We start from the raw sequence: 24,520 nt of genomic DNA, 5'->3' as shown, positions 1-24,520 counted from the left end.
CATCCAAATAAGACGAGACAAATTTTTGTATCACATTCTGAGACTCAATAAAATTGAAATTTCGATAGCAGACCCGTCATAACATTGGTCTTGTTCAGTTTTTGGTGAGTAATGTCTGGCCGCACTGTTAGTAAACGTAGCTTACAGAGCACTTGGAGGAGGACCGCTCTGCTATTTTCGGCAGAGGGCGTTAGAGTATGGCACCGTCTGTCTGCAAATTACTGCACATACGTAACTGACAGGGCACGGCCAACTTCCTTCCCCATCCTTCTCTAATCCAATGAGACCGATGACCTCACTGTTTGGTCTCTTTCCCCCAAATCAATCCAATTCACATGCACAGTAAGGATAATTTTTTAAAAAGTTATTTTACTTAATCAACGAAATAGTTATTATATTTTTGCGTTTCATGCATTTTAGAATATGTGTATAACTGCCGCTTTCTCTGCTGACAAAAAGAGAAATAGGCACATATTTCATGAATGAGAAGCATGTATTTCTGTTGTTGGTTGTTCTTATTATGAAAGTCACTTGACGCGTGAAAATTTTGTATTGAGTCTAATTATTCACCCATTCTTACAGTGCACTCGACTTTCAAATACCTGAATATTTTTGTAAATGTAATTAATTTTGCTTCAAAACCAAATGCGTTGAAGATTCTTGCTGTTTTGGCTGAGATATTGCAACAATTATGGAACTGACTTCCATTGGCTTGGGAAACAGTTTTGAAGTTTTATCATCACGTCTGTGTGGTTTTCCCTTCCGCACGAGATGCAGTGGCTTACTTTGCACACCAAATAATATAGGTATTAAGTTCAATACAAGTTTCCTACGTTCCACAACCTCGCGTTATTGGGTAGATACACGACGACTTTCGGTAAAGGGACAGTTCTTCTGGGGTTTACTAGTTATTTTTTCTTCTTAAAAGAACATGACATTTTTCAGTAATTATCTGCATTTTCTAAGAGAATTGAAAATAAACTGTACTGTACTGGATCAATCCTACCATAGGAAACTAAAACAGACAAATATGGCGTCATTTTTTTGTTATTGTCGATTTCTATGGCACCACATATTACGCTCCCAATTGTAAAAACTACGTTACAAATCAAGATAAATAATCCTTTAGCGCTCGTCCGATATCGTATTCAGAGGCGTAGCTATTTGGCCACTTGGTGCGCTGTTATCGCTGTGAAGATTGAGACTATATCAGCTGACCGCGATAGGTCGAATAAATACTCGAATCAAGCGATAAATCGATGTACGGTTGTGTGTTGGTGTTTATAGTCGAACAATGTGCGTTTTCTGTTTACAAACATTTCTAACTGTTGACATTTATTGCGTTTATTATAGATATTTGTAAATGATGGTGTTACAGTTTTCAGTAATGACAGCTAATTTCCATTTGAACTGGTATACGGTGTAGGACATAGAGAATGGAGCTACTGAATTACAGTAGTATTAGTGGAGAGAGCTCTTACTGCCTCGTTTGTGGTTCGCATTCGTTATCACATTACGTTGATCTGACTTTAGACACTTCATACACAGCCCAGAGTGAGACACCGGTAAAAGACAAACTGAGAGCAATAATTGGAGATAAGTGGATAATACCACAACCCAACCCTTCCGTTTTAGTGTGTATTCCGTGCGTTCAGTTAGTCAATCAATACGACATTGTTGAAGCTCAGTTGTATAGCATAAAGGCACAGCTATGTGAGAAGTATGTTAGTTTCCATGGCAGCATAGAATCAGCTGAAATACAGCGTGCAACATGCATGGATGTGGACAAACAAAACGCCGAAGACGGCGGATGCACAAGAGGCAAACGACAGGCAGCTCAGAAAACACGCGGTTCTTCTGGGAGGAAGAAGAAATTGGGAAATGAGAAAAAGGAACTTCTGACGTTAGAGCCTATTCATAATGCCTGCGCTCAGGTACTGGAAATTATGGATAACTTGCCCTTGAATTTGACTTACATACTCCTGTTGCTTGGCGTTTAGAGTCGAAGTGACGAGATTTGTTGTCAGAATTCATAACATTTACGTGTTATTTAATACAGAATGCTAAAATAAAAAAGTTAATCATCGTTTGACTATTTTGTACAGAACTTAGAAAAGTTACTGCTAAGAAGGTATACAATGCACAAGATGTAGCGAATATAGCATAGGAAAAAATTTGTGTCTTAATTATGTACAAAAATATTATAAATCTCATGATTTATACTGCTTCTACATGTTGTTGTGGTCTTCAGTCCTGAGACTGGTTTGATGCAGCTCTCCATTCTACTCTATCCTGTGCAAGCTTCATCATCTCCCAGTACCTACTGCAACCCACATCCTTCTGAATCTGCTTAGTGTATTCATCTCTTGGTCTCCCTCTACGATTTTTACCCTCCACACTGCCCTCCAATACTAAATTTGTGATCCCTCGATGCCTCAGAACATGTCCTACCAACCGATCCCTTCTTCTGGTCAAGTTGTGCCACAAACTTCTCTTCTCCCCAATCCTATTCAATACCTCCTCATTAGTTATGTGATCTACCCATCTAATCTTCAGCATTCTTCTGTAGCACCACATTTCGAAAGCTTCTATTCTCTTCTTGTCCAAACTATTTATCATCAATGATTCACGTCCATACATGGCTACACTCCTTACAAATAGTTTCAGAAATGACTTCCTGACGCTTAAATCTATACTCGATGTTAACAAATTTCTCTTCTTCAGAAACGCTTTCCTTGCCATTGCCAGTCTACATTTTATATCCTCTCTACTTCGACAATCATCAGTTATTTTGCTCCCCAAATAGCAAAACTCCTTTACTACTTTAAGTGTCTCATTTCCTAAACTAATTCTCTCAGCATCACCCGACTTAATTCGACTACATTCCATTATCCTCGTTTTGCTTTTGTTGATGTTCATCTTATATCCTCCTTTCAAGACACTATCCATTCCGTTCAACTGCTCTTCCAAGTCCTTTGCTGCCTCTGACAGAATTACAATGTCATCGGCGAACCTCAAAGTTTTTATTTCTTCTCCAGGGATTTTAATACCTACTCCGAATTTTTCTTTTGTTTCCTTCACTGCTTGCTCAATATACAGATTGAATAACATCGGGGAGAGACTACAACCTTGTCTCACTCCCTTCCCAACCACTGCCTCCCTTTCATACCCCTCGACTTGTATGACTGCTATCTGGTTTCTGTACAAATTGTAAATAGCCTTTTGCTCCCTGTATTTTACCCCTGCCACCTTCCGAATTTGAAAGAGAGTATTCCAGTCAACATTGTCAAAAGCTTTCTCTAAGTCTAGAAATGTAGGTTTGCCCTTCCTTAATCTAGCTTCTAAGATAAGTCGTAGGGTCAGTATTGCCTCACATGTTCCAACATTTCTACGGAATCCAAACTGATCTTCCCTGAGGTCGGCTTCTACTAGTTTTTCCATTTGTCTGTAAAGAATTCGCGTTAGTAGTTTGCAGCTGTGACTTATTAAACTGGTAGTTCGGTAATTTTCACATCTGTCAACACCTGCTTTCTTTGGGATTGGAATTATTATATTCTTCTTGAAGTCTGAGGGTATTTTGCCTGTCTCACACATCTTGCTCACCAGATGGTAGAGTTTTATCAGGACTGGCTCTCCCAAGGCCGTCAGTAGTTCCAATGGAATGTTGTCTACTCCGGGGGCCTTGTTTCGACTCAGGTCTTTCAGTGCTCTGTCAAACTCTTCACGCAGTATCGTATCTCCCATTTCATCTTCATCTACATCCTCTTCCATTTCCATAATAGGCCTATTGTCCTCAAGTACATCACCCTTGTATAGACCCTCTATATACTCCTTCCACCTCTCTGCTTTCCCTTCTTTGCTTAGAACTGGGTTTCCATCTGAGCTCTTGATGTTCATACAAGTGGTTCTCTTATCTCCAAAGGTCTCTCTAATTTTCCTGTAGGCAGTATCTATCTTACCCCTAGAGATAAGTCTCCACATCCTTACATTTGTCCTCTAGCCATCCCTGCTTAACCATTTTGCACTTCCTGTCGATCTCATTTTTGAGATGTCTGTATTCCTTTTTGCCCCCTTCATTTACTGCATTTTTATATTTTCTCCTTTCATCAATTAAATTCAATATTTCTTCTGTTATCAAGGATTTCTACTAGCCCTCGTCTTTTTACCTACTTGATCCCCTGCTGCCTTCACTACTTCATCCCTCAAAGCTACCCATTCTTCTTCTACTGTATTTCTTTCCCCCATTCCTGTCAATTGTTCGCTTATGCTCTCCCTGAAACTCTGTACAACCTCTGGTTCTTTCAGTTTATCCAGGTCCCTTAAATTCCCACCTTTTTGCAGTTTCTTCAGTTTTAATCTACAGGTCATAACCAATAGATTGTGGTCAGAGTCCACATCTGCCCCTGGAAATGTCTTACAATTTAAAACCTGGTTCCTAAATCTCCGTCGTACCATTATATAATCTATCTGAAACCTGTCAGTATCTCCAGGCTTCTGCCATGTATACAGCCCTCTTTTATGATTCTTGAAGCAAGTGTTAGCTATGATTAAGTTGTGCTCTGTGCAAAATTCTACCAGGCGGCTTCCTCTTTCATTTCTTTGCCCCAGTCCATATTCACCTACTACGTTTCCTTCTCTCCCTTTTCCTGCTACCGAATTCCAGTCACCCATGACTATTAAATTTTCGTCACCCTTCACTATCTGAATAATTTCTTTTATTTGATCATACATTTCTTCAATTTCTTCATCATCTGCAGAGCTAGTTGGCATATAAACTTGTACTACCGTAGTAGGTGTGGGCTTCGTATCTATCTTGGCCACAATAATGCATTCACTTTGCTGTTTGTAGTAGCTTTCCCACATTCCTATTTTCCTATTCATTATTAAACCTACTCCTGCATTACCACTATTTGATTTTGTGTTTATAACCTTTAGTCACCTGACCAAAAGTCTTATTTCTCCTGCCACCGAACTTCACTAATTCCCACTATATCTAACTTTAACCTATCCATTTCCCTTTTTAAATTTTCTAACCTACCTGCCCGATTAAGGGATCTGACATTCCACACTCCGATCCATGGAACGCTAGTTTTGTTTCTCCTGATAACAACATCCTCTTGAGTAGTCCCCGCCCGGAGATCTGAATGGGGGACTATTTTATCTCCCGAATATTTTACGCAAGAGGACGCCATCATCATTTAATCATACAGTAAAGCTGCATGCCCTCGGGAAAAATTACGGCCGTAGTTTTTCCTTACTTTCAGCCGTTCACAGTACCAGCACAGCAAGGCCGTTTTGGTTATTGTTACAAGGCCAGATCAGTCAATCATCCAGACTGTTACCCCTGCAACTACTGAAAGGGCTGCTGCCCTCTTCAGGAACCACACGTTTGTCTGGGCTCTCAACAGATACCCCTCCGTTGTGGTTGCACCTACGGTATGGCTATCTGTATCACTGAGGCACGCAAGCTTCCCCACCAATGGCAAGGTCCATGGTTCATAGGGGGAGGTACTTCTACATATCTCACAGATAATTCAAAATACACATGCTTTTACCAGAAACTGCTGTTTGTTGTATTTACAAAACATTCTGTGCAGGATGTTCTGAAACTATTCATTCAGATTAATACGGGAGCACATCAAAACAATTATATTGAGTTATGGTATGTATGATCCCTGGTGGCAATTTCTGATGCTATGGACAATTTACACAGAAGATCATTTACCATGCTAATTACAACAGTGAACAGTGGCATTCACAGGAACTGCTCAAATGTGCGACCATTTGTGTGTGTGCATGTAGTACATTGTCTGACCAATGATTCCCATGTCTGTTTTAAGGTTCCCGGCATGGTACTACCAGTGATATCAACTCTATCGACGAGGTCTTCTCCTGTTTCCACATTAACTTCACACACCAGTTGTTTCATATGCCTCTCTAGAGGAAGAAATCCAAACATGAGGTCAGGTAACCTGGGTGGCCGGGCCATATCCATTGATTGCCAAAGGTGTCTCTCAGATGATTCCTCATAGCAAAACTGAAATGGGCTGGTGCCCCCATTGTGCTGGAACCTAACACCAAGAATGCCAGCCCACACATTAACACTGAATTACTGTTGATGAGCACGAGGTTGAGAACCTTGTGAATTCAAGTGTGTCCAAATGTACAGACTGTGGATATTTGAATATCAGGACCAGTCAGCGATACGAGCACACCTTACATCAACACCGGTAGGCTAACCAAAGTTCCCTGACATTGCAGGTTGACTTAAGAGGTCATACATTCCTTATTGACATGTATTAGTTTTGATGTTCTATTTGTCGTGTATTAATTTAAACAAATAGCTTTGGAATACCCTGTATATGACATTTGCAAGTCCACTGCATTACTTGCTGGAAAGTGACAAATTATTTACAGAATTACTCTTAAAACATGCTATTTTGCACCATTTGCTTTCAGTTCACTCCGGGAAAAAAAAATCACCTAATTTTACATTTCTTGTTCACTTTTTACTAACAACAGTTCTCATTTTCCTATAGTAAAATAAATTTTGTTTCACATATTCTAATATCAGAACAACACTTCCTAAGAATTTTGTGTTACATGTTTCTTGAATGCTCTGTTGTCTCCTCCTCCTCGTTCTTCTTGCTCTTCGTCTTCGGTATCTGTTTTACAACAGGTATTGACTAAATCTCTCCACTTTCTTCTGTTGTGCAATTCTTCCATAATCTGCTAGTCACTTTGTCCTTTCTTAATGTTATCCAGCATTTGAAGTCTTCCCCTGGCTGGTTTTCCTTCATCTCAGCTAAGACGTTTTCCTCACTTGTACTGTGTCCACTAATTTCCTATTCTATCCTATTCTTGAAGATACTTCTTAATTCTGCCATTTCATTTCATGTTTAGCATTCTTCACTGAAACCACATTTCAAAATTATTTAAGTACTTTTCCTCATTCTTTTTGACTGGCCATGATTTGCTGCCAGACAGCACTACACACCAGGTAAAAGCTTGGTGAATCCTTCTCTTAATTCTATCAGAATTACTTTTGCTGTCAACAAACCAGTTTTTTAAAAGCTCTTTTACATGTGGACATTCTGCTTTTTACTTCTTTCACACAGCTTGAATTTTCTGTCAGTAAACTTCTTAAGTACCTGAAGGATTTTACCTGTTCCAGAGTCTTTCTTTGCAATGATATTTTGACAGAACCTGTATCTCTACTAATTCTCATTGCTTTGGTTTCTAGTACAGTTATCTCCATTCCATACATTTTGTATCACTTTTATGATCCTCGCCATCATAAATTGTTGTTCTCTCTTTGTTTCACCAACACTGCGTGATCATCTGTATATGCGTACATAATCACCTTTATCCTTACTCCTCCTCCTGCTAAGCCCCTTGGTTTTCGTTGATGTGTTGTCTTAGTTTTTCAGTATAATTAATTATTGCAAAGTGTTGTTGATAAACAATGTCCTTGTGTAATATGGTACCTCTTCCAATTTTACAGCCCCTTAATGCTACTAGTATTATATAGCTTAACAAGCTTTTGTTCTTATAAGTCTGAAGCTCATCTGTACTATTTTCTTCTCATTTACCTGCATGCAGATGTTTATAAACAGCATTTATGCACAGTGTGAGCCATCCATGTACTTACTGAATTGTTATATCATATTTTACATGTTACCTGCCTGTAATATATTTGTTTGTATGATTCAATGATAGCCTAGATGTTGCTCGCACGTTTTGCTCATTACACGTTGTTAATTTCTTCTGTAGGTTTAGTGGTGATGGCAATCCGTTGAAGGAAACAATGTGTGCATTATATTATATACTATCCTTTTGTGTTGTTTTCTTTGTTTTATGAAGTTGCAATGATAGAACTGTAGTGTAGCCTGAGGCCTAGGTTGGGTTGGAATGTGATAATTTTGTTGTGAGTTGGTGAAGCAACTGGATGTATCACAACAAAAACCTATTTTTGTTAAACAAAGTTCATGGTGACAGTCTGATCTGTGTTGTAGGTTAGGCTATGATTTGGTGAAGCCAATGAATGTTTCATGACTATCTTTTTTTTATATACATTCCATATTTATGTTTATGTATCAGATGAGCACCTGTATTAACTCACTATGGTCTGATTTATTCAAGTTTTTAAAGTGTTTGTAAGCATTAGTAACAACATTCGGGCCAATGGAAGTGTCCAATTCCACCTGTCTGCTCTGACCCTCGACATCATGGTGTGGCATGTGAGGTCATCTTGGCACAGAGTTTTTGAGCTGGTTGTGTTTGTAAGTGTTGTGTCGTCGTATTTGATGGTGCCCTTTGGCAGTGGGTGTAGACATGCTGAGTTTAACTCGTGGTGCTGGGTTCATTTGAGTTTTGATTGTCATTATGCTAACATGGTTTTGAGTTTAGGTTGTTGGTGTGACAATGTGGATTGTGGAAGTGTTTTCAGTGAGTGATTAAGATTCTTTTTAGTTTGTTAGGTCTGATCAGTTTGGCATCTGTTGTGTGGAAAGACACCTAATTAAAAAAAAATATTATTTCGTTAGGTATCAGTATGACAGTGAAGTTCACGAGTGTATCATTATGTTCTGAGATTGGTAATGATATGATGTCTATTATACAGCTTTTGCAAATGTTCAGTCTTATTGCTGTGTATGTTAGGTACCACGTTTGTGGCATGGCATTGTCAGCGCGTGCGTGTATAAGTCACTTTTGTTTTGGTGCTATTGTATAATAATTGTGATTTTTGTATGTTGTATATTTATGGTAAGTCAGTTGTATTTTAATTGATATAGTGCCTATGGGGTATTTGGTTTTTTGAGTTGTGAGGGTTTTGGTTCTACTTTTCCGAGTTGTAGGTGTTGGTTTTTTGGTATCGATAGCTGCTATATAGATCAAGGGAAATGTCTGATGCCTTTTTTTGGCTTTGTAGGTGTTTGTTTTTTGGTGTCGGTAGTTGCGGTTAGCTATATAGGTCAAGGGAAGTGTCCTATTCGTGTGGTTTTGTTGGTGTAGCGGAATGCTGTAATTAATTTTTTTTATTATTTGTTTTGGGGTGGTGCAGTTTTTTTATTATCTATGGCACACTCTCCCATATTTCATCATCATCATCATCATCATCATTTAAGACTGATTATGCCTTTCAGCGTTCAGTCTGGAGCATAGCCCCCTTATAAAATTCCTCCATGTTCCCCTATTCAGTGCTAACATTGGTGCCTCTTCTGATGTTAAACCTATTACCTCAAAATCATTCTTAACCGAATCCAGGTACCTTCTCCTTGGCCTGCCCCGACTCCTCCTACCCTCTACTGCTGAACCCATGAGTCTCTTGGGTAACCTTGCTTCTCCCATGCGTGTAACATGACCCCACCATCTGAGCCTGTTCGCCCTGACTGCTACATCTATAGAATTCATTCCCAGTTTTTCTTTGATTTGCTCATTGTGGACACCCTCCTGCCATTGTTCCCATCTACTAGTACCTGCAATCATCCTAGCTACTTTCATATCCGTAACCTCAACCTTGTTGATAAGGTAACCTGAATCCACCCAGCTTTCGCTTCCATACAACAAAGTTGGTTGAAAGATTGAATGGTGCACAGATAACTTAGTCTTGGTACTGACTTCCTTCTTGCAGAAGAGAGTAGATCGTAGCTGAGCGCTCACTGCATTGGCTTTGCTACACCTTGCTTCCAGTTCTTTCACTATGTTGCCATCCTGTGAGAATATGCATCCTAAGTACTTGAAACCATCCACCTGTTCTAACTTTGTTCCTCCTATTTGGCACTCAATCCGTTTATATTTCTTTCCCACTGACATTACTTTTGTTTCCCATATTTCACAATAATTTTATTTTGCTAATGATTGTGTATTGTTAGTGACATCTGCCATTGATCATTTAGTAACCTTGTATACTTGTCATGTTGGTGACATCATCTGGCTGTCAGTGTGGTCACATTGTTAAGTAATCCCTTTGCTGCTTCTGCTGCCACAAAAACCTTATGCTGTAAATCACATTCATTGTTACTTTTCATAAAAGGGCCAGTACAATCTGAAAACAGCATTAGCTCCATTGCTGGCAGGTGGTTTGTTATAGTATTTATAAAAGTCACCTGACACAGAACCCTGTGGTATACCGTAACTAACTTTTCTATATCCAAGAAAGTAATTTCTGTTTTCACTACATATTCCCACAGCTTACTTTGTGATAGAAAGAAAGAACATAAACCAGTTGCAGACAACTCTACAGATACAACATATGTATAATGCAGGGTAGTTTTACAAATTGGTCTTTGTACTGCCACATTGCTTGACAGAATAAATATTTTTGATTTAGCTTCTGCATCATAATTTCAAATTACTGAAAAATGTTGTTGTACCTGTGTCACTGTCCGAAAATATAGTTAATCATGAATTAATCAACTTGTTAGAGAAATACTTCACCACAATCTTGTAATTATTGTAAACTGAAAGTGTTAGTGCTCAGAAATAGATGAGGATATGTCTCTTCTACATACAAAACACAATTAGACTGCTCCCATTGAGTTATAAAAGTACCATATTCCCTTGATTTATTGTGTCTCTCTGTTGATAGCACCTCCAACACATAGTTTGTATTGTGATATGTATTAGATACCATTTTCCCTTGGTACATCAAAGCCTTTTGATAGGCAAAGTCCAAATGTTGATAATTAAGCATATGATTCCAAGACTTACCAAGCGGGAAAGCGCCGGTAGATAGGCACAATGAATAAAACACACACACAGAATTTCGAGCTTTCGCAACAAATGTCTGCTTGTGGCTGTGTATGTATGGATGGATATGTGTGTGTGTGCGCGAGTATGTACCTATCCTTTTTTCCCCCTAATGTAAGTCTTTCCGCTCCCGGGATTGGAATGACTCCTTACCCTCTCCCTTAAAACCCACATCCTTTCATCTTTCCTTTTCCTTCCCTCTTTCCTGATGAAGCAGCCGCCGGTTGCAAAAGCTCGAAATTCTGTGTGTGTGTTTGTGTGTTTTATTCATTGTGCCTATCTACCGGCGCTTTCCCGCTTGGTAAGTCTTGGAATCTTTGTTTTTAATATATTTTTCCCATGTGGAAGTTTCTTTCTATTTTACTTACATCATCATTAATTAAGCATATGGATTTACTGGATGGGGCAAAGAATATAAAATGTTTTGCATTGACTTTTATTTGTTGCAATTCTCACCTATGTTTAGATACAGTGCATGTTAGTGTGAAAAATCTGATCCCATCAATTATATACTTATTACTGATATGCTTCTGTACGAACTACCAAGTGATGTAATACATTTACAGCTCTCATCCCAGAGCAGCCAATGGTCCATTCTAACGATTTCCATTTCAATGAATTCATTGTAGTATTGATGGAACATAAGACCCTAGTCAGTCTTTCTTCCTTCATTACAAACTGTAATTAATTTAATCATACTCACCTGGATAGCTGAGTGTGTTAAGGCACCCACATCCAGAACACTGTTAGGTGCGTTGGCCCTGGATCGAATCTGCCTCATGGGTTAATAATGGGAGCTGGTGTTCCAGCTAGCTGGGATATGGATTTTTAGCAGTTTCCCACATTCATTTAGTAAATACCAAGCTAGTTAGTGGTTCCTTCACAGTTACATGATGTACACACACTTTGAAAAATAGTGATTAAAATTCTTCTGGTTATTATGCCACGTCATAGCTAAAAACTAACAACAATAATAAACTAAAACCGACATTTTGGCCAAATTGCAGCAGACTTCTTCAGGGCACGACAGGCCCTGAGGAAGGCCATTGCAGTTCAGTCGAAACTTCGGTTTTTGTTTATTATTGTTGTTAGTTTTTAGCAATGACACAGCATAATACCCAGTGGCCGTGGAAGCCTACATTCTTATAACTTTGAAAAATGATGCAACATTTGACCATGTGAATTACACTAGATGTAAACAGAGGACAAACCACCCAGTGCACCTTAATAAACCAACTAATAATCTCAACCAAAATATATAGTTCATTCTAGGAGATTTTTTAATAGCCACTTTATGTTCTGGGGATTTGAGGAGGATGATGAGAATGATGAAGCAGTAATTGGCTGAATACAGTAACTGAAGCTTAACTCGTAATAGAAAACTACAATCATCTTGCAACAGTGGACACTGAAAGTGAGGATACAATCCTGATATGATTTTTATCAGTGAAGAAACAGCTTCACAATATTTCAAGTGCATAGTTCCTCCAATTCCAAGTAGCCAACATAGACGTAGGAGACCATGTGTCAGATCACTGGAGTTTATAAGAACCCAGGCAGTTCCATTCAGAAGAAAATACAGTTTCAAGAAAGCAAACTTGAATGTGTTCTCAGAGACACTAGAAAACCGTGTGTTGAAAATAAATCGTTGTCATGAAGCATATAAAGATTTTGTAGGAGCCATTCAGGAGTCATCTCACAAACCCTTCCCCTGTGAATGCCGTACCAACTCATTCTTGGTCTTACTAAAGAAAACACCCATCTGTTGGAAGAATACATGAACTTTTTGAAGAAAATCCTTTTAAGGAGCAAACATCACATGTTATTTGATCTTTACATAAGGTAAGAGAAATTCTGGATGGAAATGCTAGAAGAACTAGACATGACCAAAAGTAGTCGAATCATGTGGAATCTTCTGTGTCACCTGAGTAATGAGCAAACCTAAAAGAAAACTCACCCTAACATTTCCCCAAGTGAAACAGCCACACAACTTCTTAAAAATGGCAAAACAGAAAAATGGGGCAAAGGACCTAAGATCCAGAGGCAAGAACACGTAGAAACGAATGCGTTGCCGACTCCATTTAGTGAAAAGAGGTGCAAAAAGCTATACAACAACAAGGCATGTGACTTAGATGACAAATGAATAGAGCAGATAAAGAAATTTGGACCAACAACACTGAAATGGCTTGAGGAATTATACAGTAACTACTTAAAACAGAGCAATATTCCAAAAATGTGGAGGAAATCATGATAAATACTATCTTGAAAACAGAAAATGAGCTTTCTGAGCCTCAGAGCTATTGGCTTATCTGATTATTATACTGTATTTATAAGATATTTGAAAGGATGTTTTTGAACCATCTGTCACTGAAGATTGATAGCTCATTTACAGCTGAACAAGCCAGTTTCAGACCACAAAGAAATTGTACAGCACAGGCATTTCATCAATGCAGCACGTAGAAGATGTATTTGAAAGGGGGAAGATCACAAGAGTGGCATTTATGAAACTTTGGTCTGTTTATGACATGTCCAGCATCACATAATGCCTTAGAAGCGATACACACTGACCCAGGACTATGGTTTCACTAGAATAACTGCACCCTAATGCCTCAGAAGCGATACACACTGACCCAGAACTATGGTTTCACTAGAATAACTGCACCCATACAGCAAAACAAAAGACTCTGTGTTGAATTCCAAAAAAGATATAACTGCTGGAAGAAACAACGAAATGGTGTACCACAAGGGAGTGCACTGTTGCCTTTGCTCTTCAAATTTGACAAAAATGATCAACCAAGGCTTGATTCATGCAAGAGTTTCGTATGTGTTGATGACTGTGCTTTGACAGTGGAGACAGGTGACTTTGAAGAAGCAGAACAGGTGCTATAATAAGAACCACCAGATGAAAAGCCCATTCAAAATTCAGGTCTGTTCTTTGCACCTAAGAAATAGACAGGCATGAAGAAAACTGAAAATGATTTGGAAAGGAATCAAGCTGGAGCATTGTTTTTACACCCAAATACTGTGGAATTGCCTTAGACTGTTCACTTACCAGTGGAACTGCCTTAATGCCTAATGTAAGGTGTCAGGCCAAGATGATATCATCCAGAAACTTGTTGTTGGTTATTGGAGTGCCCAACTCAAGGTGGTCTGTACTTCTGCTGTGGTACTCTGTTTCTTGGCTGGTGAATATGCCTGCCCAGTGTTGCATAAACCTCAGAATGAAGTAGATGTAGCCCTTAATGAAACAGTAAGGCTGATGATTGGATGGCTGGAACCAACTCCTTGGTGCAGCAGTTGGCACACTGGACTCACAAACTGGAGGATGATGGTTCAAACCCATGTCTGGCCATCTGTATCTAGGTTTCCCATGAGTTCCCTTAATTGCTCAAGGCAAAGGTTGGTATGATTCCTTTGAAAGGGCATGCCAAGTTCCTTCACCATCCTTGATAAATTGTGCTGCATGGCAGGCATATCTAGTTCTGACATGTGTTGGAAAATAGCCACAATGCCAAACAGAAGAAAGTCAAAAACATGAGTTACACACACTGCATGCACATACTACTACAAGATCTAGGCTGAAGTCAATATCTGCACTGTATACATCAGCCAGGGAAGCAAGAAAAAAACTGTGGACAGCCAAAATAAGTCATTTGCAAGCATAGCTCCTTCTGACGTGTGTTGGGAAGTAGCCACAAGGAAAGTAGCAACAAATCCCAAAAGGAAGAAAGTCAAAAACATGAGTTACACCCACTGCGTGGACATGCTCCTCCAAGACCAAGGCTGAAGTCAATATCTGCAATATATACGTCAGCCAAGGAAGTGAGAGAAAAACTGTGGGCAGCCAAAATAAGTCATCTGCAAGAAAGGGTAAAACCAGCAGTATGCTTACCAGTTGGACACTACTTAGACTGGGTCACATGGAGATCACTGAACAGTTTTACAAGGGGGCATTAGCAAACCTAAGGACAACCTAATGAAATGGGGATACTTTAAAGGGGCAACACTTTGTGAATGTGGAAAAGTATAGACAACAAAACATTTTGCCTCGGTTCTTGCAATGAGTTGCTCAAGGCACAAAAAAAATGCTGTAGAAGTTGCCACTACATCACCATACTCCACCAGGATGAAGACTGAAGTCTAGGAAGACTTGAAGACTGTGAAAAACTCCTCTTCCACATCTTGACAATTCATCTCCAAAATGTGTCATTACTGAAAGGTGTGGATTTCATCACAGCATATCCATCAGGCCCTAGCATTGTTCAAACAATATTTTTTAACTGCAGGTAATGTGTAAGTGTTTCAGTGGTTGTATGTGCTTCTCTGAGTAACATTCCTCCATTGTTATGTTTATCAAACTTATATCATAGCTTTGTTTGAATATATCCTGCCCGACACCCACCATGGAAAACTGATGGTCCTTGTAGAAAATCAATTGTTTTGGCACGATTAACATTCATATTATAATCAGTCTCAACGTCAAGAACTGTTTTGTAGATCGTAGGACACCAACAATAAACATGATGCGTGCGATAACGAGGCATCTTGCCGACTGACTCTCGTCTTACCAGGATACACAGTAATATAGCAGTGCACAAATAGGATGACACCAGGGACTGATAATGGACTTAGAGTATTCTGGCAGCAGAGGAGAGACCTTATCCTGGACACATGCTGTAGACTAGCAGCGCACGTCCCCTTGGGCTGAGGTGGCACGACAATAGTAGCGGCCTAGGTCATCGGCCACACAGCGCATTCCCATTGATTACGTAAGGTATGTTTACACACAGAGAGGTCAGGCTTGGATTTAGTGGGTGAATAAGATGAGAAATTAAAACACTTTTCCAACAGATCAATGTAATTTATTGAACAAACTGTTGCATTAGAAAAGAAGGCAGAAACAAAATGATACTCTACGGTTTGAGAGGGTATGTAATGTTACTTCAGTGGTTACCAATACTGAATCAGATTTACTGAGACCTTGGCAATAGGAGCTCACTTTAAGTAGCACATTGCATCCTCTCTGGCATGAATGCTGGCACTTGTTCAGTTGGAAAAGATGTCATAAAACCGTTGTATATTCCCCAGCGGCAACCTGGTGCATGAATATTGTAACTGGACCTTAATAACTGGTTACCAACAGTGGGACAGAGTTAGCATTTGAGTTGATCCCATAAGTGTTCTGTTGTGACAGACCTGGGGTTCTTACTGACCATGGAAGTACATCAATGTCACACTGAGACATTTGTCATGTGTGCTCGAGCATTATCCTGTTCAAAAATGGCACCGTGATACCGTCATGTGAGAGATAGCACATAAGGATCCAGATGTCCATGATGCACCCTTGTGGTATCACAGTTCCCTCAGTCACCACCAGGCATGACCTGAAACCATACCCAATGGCTCCCCACACCACTGACGTCAGGAGTAACATTGCTGTGACACTATAATGTTGGAAGAATGGGACCTCTTCCCAGGTCACCACTTTATTCGCTGAAGATTGTCATCCAGGTTCATCACTGAGCACAGTGTGACACCATTCATCAGCAGCCCATACTTCCGAGTCACAGCACCACTGCATATACAGCTGTTGCGTTGTGTTAATGGCAGCCTATAATTTACTTGCCTGCCAATGTTTTGTGCATGTACCAAGTTACAGTGACATCTGACGGTATCAGTCAGTGTATATTTTCACTGGTAGTTCTTCATTTGTAGATCAGAGGATGAATCCATATTTTAAAAGTTTATTTGAATATTGACAGCACTCCTATTTCTCAGTCCTTTTGAGAGAATATACTTATTTCACTGTCTAGATTCACAGTTTTTCATTTCACCTCACTGAAGACAGGCACAATGTACCACATACACCCCCAGTTGCAACAGTCTCAGTAAAAACACCTTGTTCTGTTACAGAACTTTCATTTATTACCACCAGAATCTGTTTATTGACCTGGATGAGCTTATTGAATTTCTCTTCATTGTGACCAACTGCAGTTTCGAAAAGTTAATGTATCATTGTGTGAACTTTGGACATCTGTGCAATTGTCTGTGGGTGTCATTTTGTGCAAATTTGCCAGAAACTCATCATATTTCCATTTCATAGACTATTCGAAGCAATTTTTCTTGTGGAATGAAGAAGAAACTGGAATCTGAGAATAGGAGTTTCTAACTGTAGAGATGACTTGTTGTGCTTTCAGAAACTGACATCAACTAATGCCACTGCCCCTGATGGTCTCATAAAATGAACTTACCAGAAATTAATGGGAAGGTTTGAGCTGCTCTATACAACTGGCATATGGTGTACACATTAAAGGTTGATACAAGATATGTTGAGGCATTACATTTGAAACAGCCCTCATAACTAATGCGAGTTATGAATTTTTCATTCTTTAATGGAAGTGTACTAACTTGCTATGTTCACTAAATGTGGATAATTTAAATTTTTACACTTGTTTGTTTGTGTGTGTGTTTCCCTAATTATGGATGAGACTTTAAAATTTTCAGTTGGTTATGCCTAAATGCAGTCACAGTGTTAATATGAGTATTCTTTCCATTCAACCCTGAGGTGAATATATTGCTGACAATTTATAGAAAAGTATTAGACCTAAGTACAGGGTGACCCAAAAGTCCATAACATTTCAAAATTCAACACATCATTAAATAATGTAGGTAGAGAGGAAAAACTGACACAAATGCTTGAAATAACACAGGGTTTATTGGGGAAAAAAAGGATGACGAAAATGACCAACAGATGGCACTTCATTTGATACAAAATTAATAATAATTAGCATAACAACAGATTTTTAGCAAAGATAATGTTCTTTATAACAAATGCTCAACATGTCAGCCATCATTCATCAAAATACTTGTAGTCAAGGGACAATGTTGCGGGCAGCACTGTACAGCATGTCAGTAGGTATGGTGAGAAATTGCTATTGCATGCCCTAATGAGGTCAGTCAGGCACGGTAGACTTTCTGCTTTAGGTAACCCCACAACCAATAATCACATGGATTGAGGTCTGGGGACCTAGGAGGCCAAGCATAATGGAAGTGGTTGCTTAGCACAATATCCTTATCAAATGACGTGTGCGAGAGATCTTTCACACGAGTAGCGATATGGGGAGGAGCACCTTCGTGCATAAAAGTTTCTCCATCCAGCAGGCGTGTATCAGCCAGGCTAGGGATAATGCTATTCTGTAACATATCAGTGTATCTTGCACCCGTCATGCTGACAGTTTGAAATGCAGCACCCCACATTTCCTCAAAGAAAAAGGGTCCGATTCATGTGGAAAACCCAAACCACACTGTGAGTTTCTTGTCGTGCAATGGATTTTTCACGACAATTCTAGGATTTTGAATAGCCTAAATTCTGCACTTGCGGGTATTGTTGACAGACCCTTGGGGTGTGAAATGGGCTTCATTGGTCCACAATATGGTAGACAACCAATTGTCATCTTTGTCCATTTTTTGAAGTGCCCACCCTGTAAATCCTCTCTGTGTCACAAAATTGGTGGCTAACAGTTCATGATGACGCTGGATTTTGTACAGATAGAATTGGAGGGTACGTCTTAGTGCTCTCCAAACAGTTGTGCATGCAGTGCTGGCACAATGTATGACTTCATGAGCACTGACTTTACCAAGTGGAGATGAACCCGCTAAAGTCTCCATTTCTTCCTAAACTGTCCGAACAGCAGTACCACTTGTGTCTCGTCACCCACTATGGGGCCAATCATCTAAACAACCTATGGCTTTGAACTTCATGACGATTTTCTTCACAATGATACTTGTCAGGGGACATTTACCCATTCAGGTACCCTTCTTATGGCGACAGGACAGTACGGTCGGAGTAGTAGATTCTCCATTTTGATAGCAAAACTTCTGGCACATCTGACTCATTCCCTCATTTATTGATTATCAAGTGGTGTCACTGGTGTGTTTCAGACCATCACCACCTGTTGGCTGGTTTTTGCACAGGTAGAAAGAGGAGACCGCTTGGAAGATCCTGGTCGTCGATAAGATGTCTGGTTTATAAAAAGGCTGTTCAAAAAGTATCTTTTATTTATAAAACCAATCTGTATTCAGATACAATTGCATGACACTATTCGCCTTCAAAGTAGTGCTCTGCAGCTTCTACACAACTCGTCCAACACTGATGCCACTACTGGAAGCTTTGCTACAAAGTCCCTTTTGGCATGGTGCACAACTGCTTCATTGAATTCTGCATAATGTCTTCTCTGTTCTGAAATCTGGTCTCTTTTAGAGCCTTTTTCAGTGTAGGGAAACCCAGAAGTCACTTGGTGTTTGGTTAGGGGAATAGGGAATTTGACAAACCACAGCCATTTTGTGTTTGGCCAGAAAACTCTGAATTAATTAATTACTGTGAGCAGGTGTGTTATCGTAGTGAAGATGCCAACTTCTCGCTAAACACAGATCTGACTGGCTGCATATCAGTGCTTAGCCAAGGTGAAGCAGACCCTCTTGATAGTACTCATTATTGATGTTAGTACCCTCTAAGGCGTACTTGGGATGGACCATGCCATTGGAGTCAAAGAAGTTGGTTAGCATGTCTTTCACATTGCTGCGGACCTGCCTCACTTTTTTGGGTCTTATGAAGAATGGATGCTTCCATTCCGATGATTGGAACTTTGTTTCTGGGTCTTACCCATAAACCCCAGAACTCATCATCAGCAATCGTTGTTTTAAGAAAGTTGGTCTTTTTGTTCACAGTATCCAGCATGACCTGTGTGATAACTGAATGAAGTTGCTTCTGCTCAGTTATTAGCAACTGTGGCACAAATTTTTTTGAGATCCTCCTGAGGTCCAAATGTTTCCTTAAAACAGAATGAATGGATCCAATACTAATTTTAACCTTGTCTGCAAGTACTCTGATAATGCTTCGTCTATCCTGTATCACCAGGGTCCTTACGTGATCAATAACATTATCATTTGCAGATGTAGAGGGCATACCTGAATGTACTTAACTCTTCACTGATAAGTGGTCATCTTTGAAGCAGTTGTGCTACTCCTTTACCGTTGTGGAACCATTACTTTGTCCCCAAACGCTTGTCAAATCTTGTGGATTGTTGAAACTTGAGAATCTCCAAGCTTAAAACAAAATTTGATGCAATTCTGGCTTTTTGACATCAACACAAAATCTGATAACTATCACTTACATGTGTTCACTTGTCAGTGGTTAGCCAGTGATTGGTTGTTTCCACAGCTGTGAAACAAAATCAGGCATGCACACTATGTGCGCCTACAAACATAGAGAGCACACATGCCTCCATACCATTGTTGTTTCAGCAATAAAAAGTAAGGCCAGATACTTTTTGAACAGCCCTAGTATATTGAGGGATTCATTGGTGGAGATTAATGCCTAGGCTGCAGGAAGGAAGAGTTTGATATGGAAGTGGTCCCATAGGACAGTGTCATCCTGGTTTCCATATTAGTCCTACTGTTTCTCTCTTATGTCTATTCCTGAAATGTGAAGAAGTTGCAGGTAAGGATAAAATTGAGTAAGATAAAATAAATAATGTTCTCAGGCACTAAGAGATGTAATGTTGTAGGAGTGAGAGACAGTGTGTATATGGGATGGTGATGTGGAGTGTGATCACTTCAATAGTGACAGGGAGGATGCCATATGGGAGAGATGTGAGAATCAGTTTGAGATGTTCCAGGAAGTTTCTGTCTTTTATGTAGGCTGGGAGGTTCTGTGTGATGGGCTGGAGATGTTCTGTACCAGGACTTAGATGCATTCAGGAATGGTTTTGAAGCCTTCTACACTTGTGTGACAGGGGTGATTGTTATTGTGTATTTCGTGAAGTAGGTAGAAATTAGAGGTGTATTGGTCTGGAGGGATAAGCTGTTCCATGGAATGTGAGCCCTTGTGAGAGGCATAAGGTTTTTAGGATTTTCTGCAGTTCATTCTGGATGCACAGAATTGGAACATTGGGAACAGTTTTCAACACTGGGGTGTCTCAGAGCTGACAAAGCCCCTTTGCCATGTACTCACCATGGTCAGCTGCCTAGTAATTATCTTTTCAGGTAAGATGATAATAGAATGGTCTGCTTTCAAGTTGTGATTAAGTTGGAACTCAGAATGAGTATATGTTCAGGTTTAGGTGATACTTTTCAGGAAGAATTAGTAGATGATGCTCAGTGAACAGAATTTGTGGTATGCCAATAGAGGGTTCTTTTGGGGGAGAGCAGAAGGATCACTTTTAGATTCAGATTGAAACAGTCCCTGGCAGAGTTTGATGCTCAGTCTTTTGATTGTGGATTGAGATTGTGTAGTGAAGTGGTTTTCACAGTTGAGGTTACGGAGAACAGGTCTTTGAATTGGACACCAGAATTGGAGACTGGAGGATTAGACGTTTGGAAAGAATAGATGTCCCAGGATCAGAGAAGGACCTCCAGGCAGATATTCCCTCTGAACACTCTGCTCCCCCCCCCCCCCCCCTCCCCTCCCCCAGGCCATGCCCTTGTTTTTCAACAGGTACAGCACCCACATAAAAAAAAAAAACAAAAAAAAACTCAAGCTCCTTCCCCCCCCCCCCCTTTCTCTCTACCCCCTTATCCCTCCATTCCATGTCATCCAGTATCACCCAAGTACATCTGATTACATACTGTGCAAGGCTTTCCTGTTCAACTTGCAAATAGAGTGAGGATCACGGGGCCACTCGGGCTTTGAATGGAGCACCCTCTCTCACCCATGTTATTTTATTTTTTAAAGGCACTGTGTCACTTTTAACTTGCTTATGTATATGTTTCTGTTGTGTACATAGTTCTGCGTAGTCAGTGCACAGACAACTTTCCCACTAGAGCGTGCCCCGCTAAGCACAACAGCGCAGGCGCAGCGCTCATCCGTCTCCTCACTACGAGATGGCGCTGCCATAGAGACGGACCAAATTCTGCTTCCACCGATCCGCGTATTAATATGTAACGCAGCCGATGAGATTGCTGCTAATGTAGAACCTTTTCTCCTCGTGGATCACACTCTCGCAGTGATATATGAATGCGCTAGGTATTATAATGAGTGTACAGACCTCCGATTAGTCAGTCTGCATTTGTCTGCACCAGTCTGTACCAGTCTGCCTTAGTCTGTACCAGTCTGTATGAGTTCTAGATTTGTCTGTGCCATAGTCAAGTTTCAGTCTGCGCTTAATAATATTACCATATTCCTGTACAAAGCCATGAAGATACATCTATAGACACTTTTGTCAAGTATCAGAGATATATGTGAGAATAAGATTAATGTACCAATACCAAAGGAACTTCAGATTGTCAGTTGTAAATAGCATCCAGAACCAAGTTAAGTAATTTTTATGCTTGTTATTATTTTAATAAATGTGGGTGAAAATTAATCAAGTTCTGTTTAAAGTTGGTCACCATCGATCTGCTACTCTAAGCGTGCAAGCGGCATTTCTATCGTCTGACCTAACGGCAGAAGATAAACACGCCACGATAAGACCACGAGACATATTCCTGACATTCGCCTATTTCGTTAGAGCGACAAGTCAAATAATCTGATGTTGTGTGTACTGAAGGTCTTACAGTACGCACACCACAGTTTCCCTCTTCATCTTTTTTTTTTTTTCTCTCTCCACATTCATTTTTCCACTTTCCTCTTAGTTATGAATTGCAATGTTCATTTTACTTCCCATTTTTCTTTCTCTTATTCTGTGTGTTACCATTTCAGACTGTCCTATCATTTCACGACTGAAACTGTCACATTGCTTACCAGTTTACTATCTTTGGGATTACACTCTCTTTGATGCCTCCCCTTATCTTTCTCTTCTTTTGACCTGTCTACAAGTGGGTACTCCCAACCTGGGGTCTTAGTGACATTTCCTTCCTTCCTAACCTCCTGCAACATCTCTCTCTTTCCTCCCTGAAAAAGGAACGAACAGTTCCAAAAGCTAGTATAATTGTTTGTGCTTTTATATGTGTCAGCTTCAACACTTAGCACTATGCCTCTGGTCAGCATTTGTGTCTCCTTGTAGTTTTATGTTTTTCTCATGTGAATTTAGATACTATTAATATAGTTTCCATTGTTGATGTAACAGTTATTGTAAGTATAGTTTTCCTTTGACATGTGTGCCTAGTGTCCTTTATGTTCGCTAAAACTTTCAATATTACATTTTTATTGTCCACGTGAATTCTCATATATCATCTGTCATACTAATAAGATTAACCCATTTTCCATTTGCAAGAACACTTTCATTCCTCTCTTCCCATTTCACAGTCATCCACATCTCTGACACAATGTTTTACGACTTAGTTGTGTTTAGGTTATGTTGACAAACCCATTATACATTGGCCATACACATTATTTTTTATGATCATTTTATTGAAACAATTGCAATCTTTGTCTGCTGTGCCTGTTTCCTTATGTGACTTTATGAAGGGCTTATTTCAATAGTGGTACAAGTCCATTACCTCCACTTTTCTGCCTATAATGCTTCTGAAATTAATGATCCAAACAAACAGAAATAAAGGTTCATCTCTAGCAAGAAGCCATATGCTTGAATATTTCTGGTATCTCAACTGTAGATTTTTCAACACTCATTTAACTTCAGGACTCTTTATCTCAATGTGAATAAAAATCGACTTGTACCACTATTGAAATAAGCCCTTCATATACCAATGTTATGTATGTGATTTTTTTAGGCTGAAGATGTTTTGAAATTATAACCAAGTAACTGAAAACCGGTAGAGATGGTATTTGCATTTTTGGTGTCTATAACAGTAATGCTATATACTTAATTACAGGGAAATGGAAAGAAAAATAAAGTGGGTCCCAGTTTTCATTGGCCTCAGAGTGCAGTTGATACCTTCCTGCAAAATACTACTCACTTGTCAGAGATTCCAGGAAATAGCCATGTAATACAAAGAGAAACGGATCACATAATACAGCCTTACAACAATAACTTAGAAAATACTTCTTGGAAAACAACACAGACTGGATCAAATCTTTCCAATGAATCAAGCAAAACACATCTCCAAGATTCTCATAATGTATTGCCTGAAGATGAAATAAGTGCAGAACAACCTGAAGCAGTATATGATGAACTTCATGGAATGTTGATTCCAGGCGAAAGATTACGGATAGGAATTGCATTGTGTGTAGAGGGGAGCACATCATACAATTGTTGTTATTGTGGTCATTTATTTATGAATGATGTGAACTTAAGAGGTCATGTTCTTTCTTCTCATCAACCTGAAGTTTTGACAGCTCAGATCCCAGTCGAGCTTGGATTGGGAACAAAAGTTAACTGTGGAGTTCAGTTGTCAAATGTTACAGCTGTTTCTGAATTTGCAAAGCCATTTGTTTGTATTTTTTGTGATGGAGCATTCAAATTTAAGAGTAACATATTTCTTCATTTCAAGGAGAAACATACGCCATACAAGCCATTTTCGTGTGTGGATTGCCAAGAAAATTTCAGACGCACTATCGAACTTTCAAGGCATCGAGTGTATTATTGCCCCTTTAGGAAGAAGGCCCAAAATGTACATGAAAAGAAATTGAAATAATTTATTAAATCTATTGTAATGAATATTTTATGATTGAAATAAAAACTGCAGTTCATTTTATTACTGATGCAATGAAGATTTATTTGCTATGTAAAAGTTACTTCATAGGTGAAGCTCACTGAATATTTAGTAGTTGTTTCTAGTACAGAAGAACATTTCAAACTTGAGTCTTTCTCTCTCTTTCCATCTCCAGAAATATGAGCGGATCAGAAGATGGAAGCCTGTAAGCTCATCC

At 39.5% G+C, this 24,520-nt stretch overlaps 1 protein-coding gene across 1 annotated transcript; it reads left to right on the top strand.

Moving 5' to 3' along the window:
- The first annotated feature begins 1,264 nt into the window (after positions 1–1,264).
- LOC126272975 (zinc finger protein 845-like) lies at positions 1,265–24,345 on the top strand. The gene is made up of 2 exons (XM_049976312.1): positions 1,265–1,934; positions 23,524–24,345. The coding sequence occupies exons 1-2, from the start codon at positions 1,437–1,439 to the stop codon at positions 24,283–24,285; spliced, it is 1,260 nt and encodes a 419-aa protein (XP_049832269.1). The 5' UTR covers positions 1,265–1,436; the 3' UTR covers positions 24,286–24,345.
- Positions 24,346–24,520: the final 175 nt, after the last annotated feature.

This window comes from Schistocerca gregaria, chromosome 5 (assembly GCF_023897955.1).
Source record: "Schistocerca gregaria isolate iqSchGreg1 chromosome 5, iqSchGreg1.2, whole genome shotgun sequence".
NCBI classification, from domain to species: domain Eukaryota; kingdom Metazoa; phylum Arthropoda; class Insecta; order Orthoptera; family Acrididae; genus Schistocerca; species Schistocerca gregaria.
The sequence above is the reverse complement of the archived record's forward strand: the minus strand, read 5'-3'. Positions and strand labels throughout refer to the sequence as shown.

Excerpts from the sequence above, each read along its gene's own strand:
- LOC126272975 (XM_049976312.1), top strand. The coding sequence starts at position 1,437 with ATGGAGCTACTGAATTACAGTAGTATTAGTGGAGAGAGCTCTTACTGC. Across the intron at positions 1,935-23,523 it reads TTCATAATGCCTGCGCTCAG|GGAAATGGAAAGAAAAATAA; the intron begins GTACTGGAAATT and ends ACTTAATTACAG.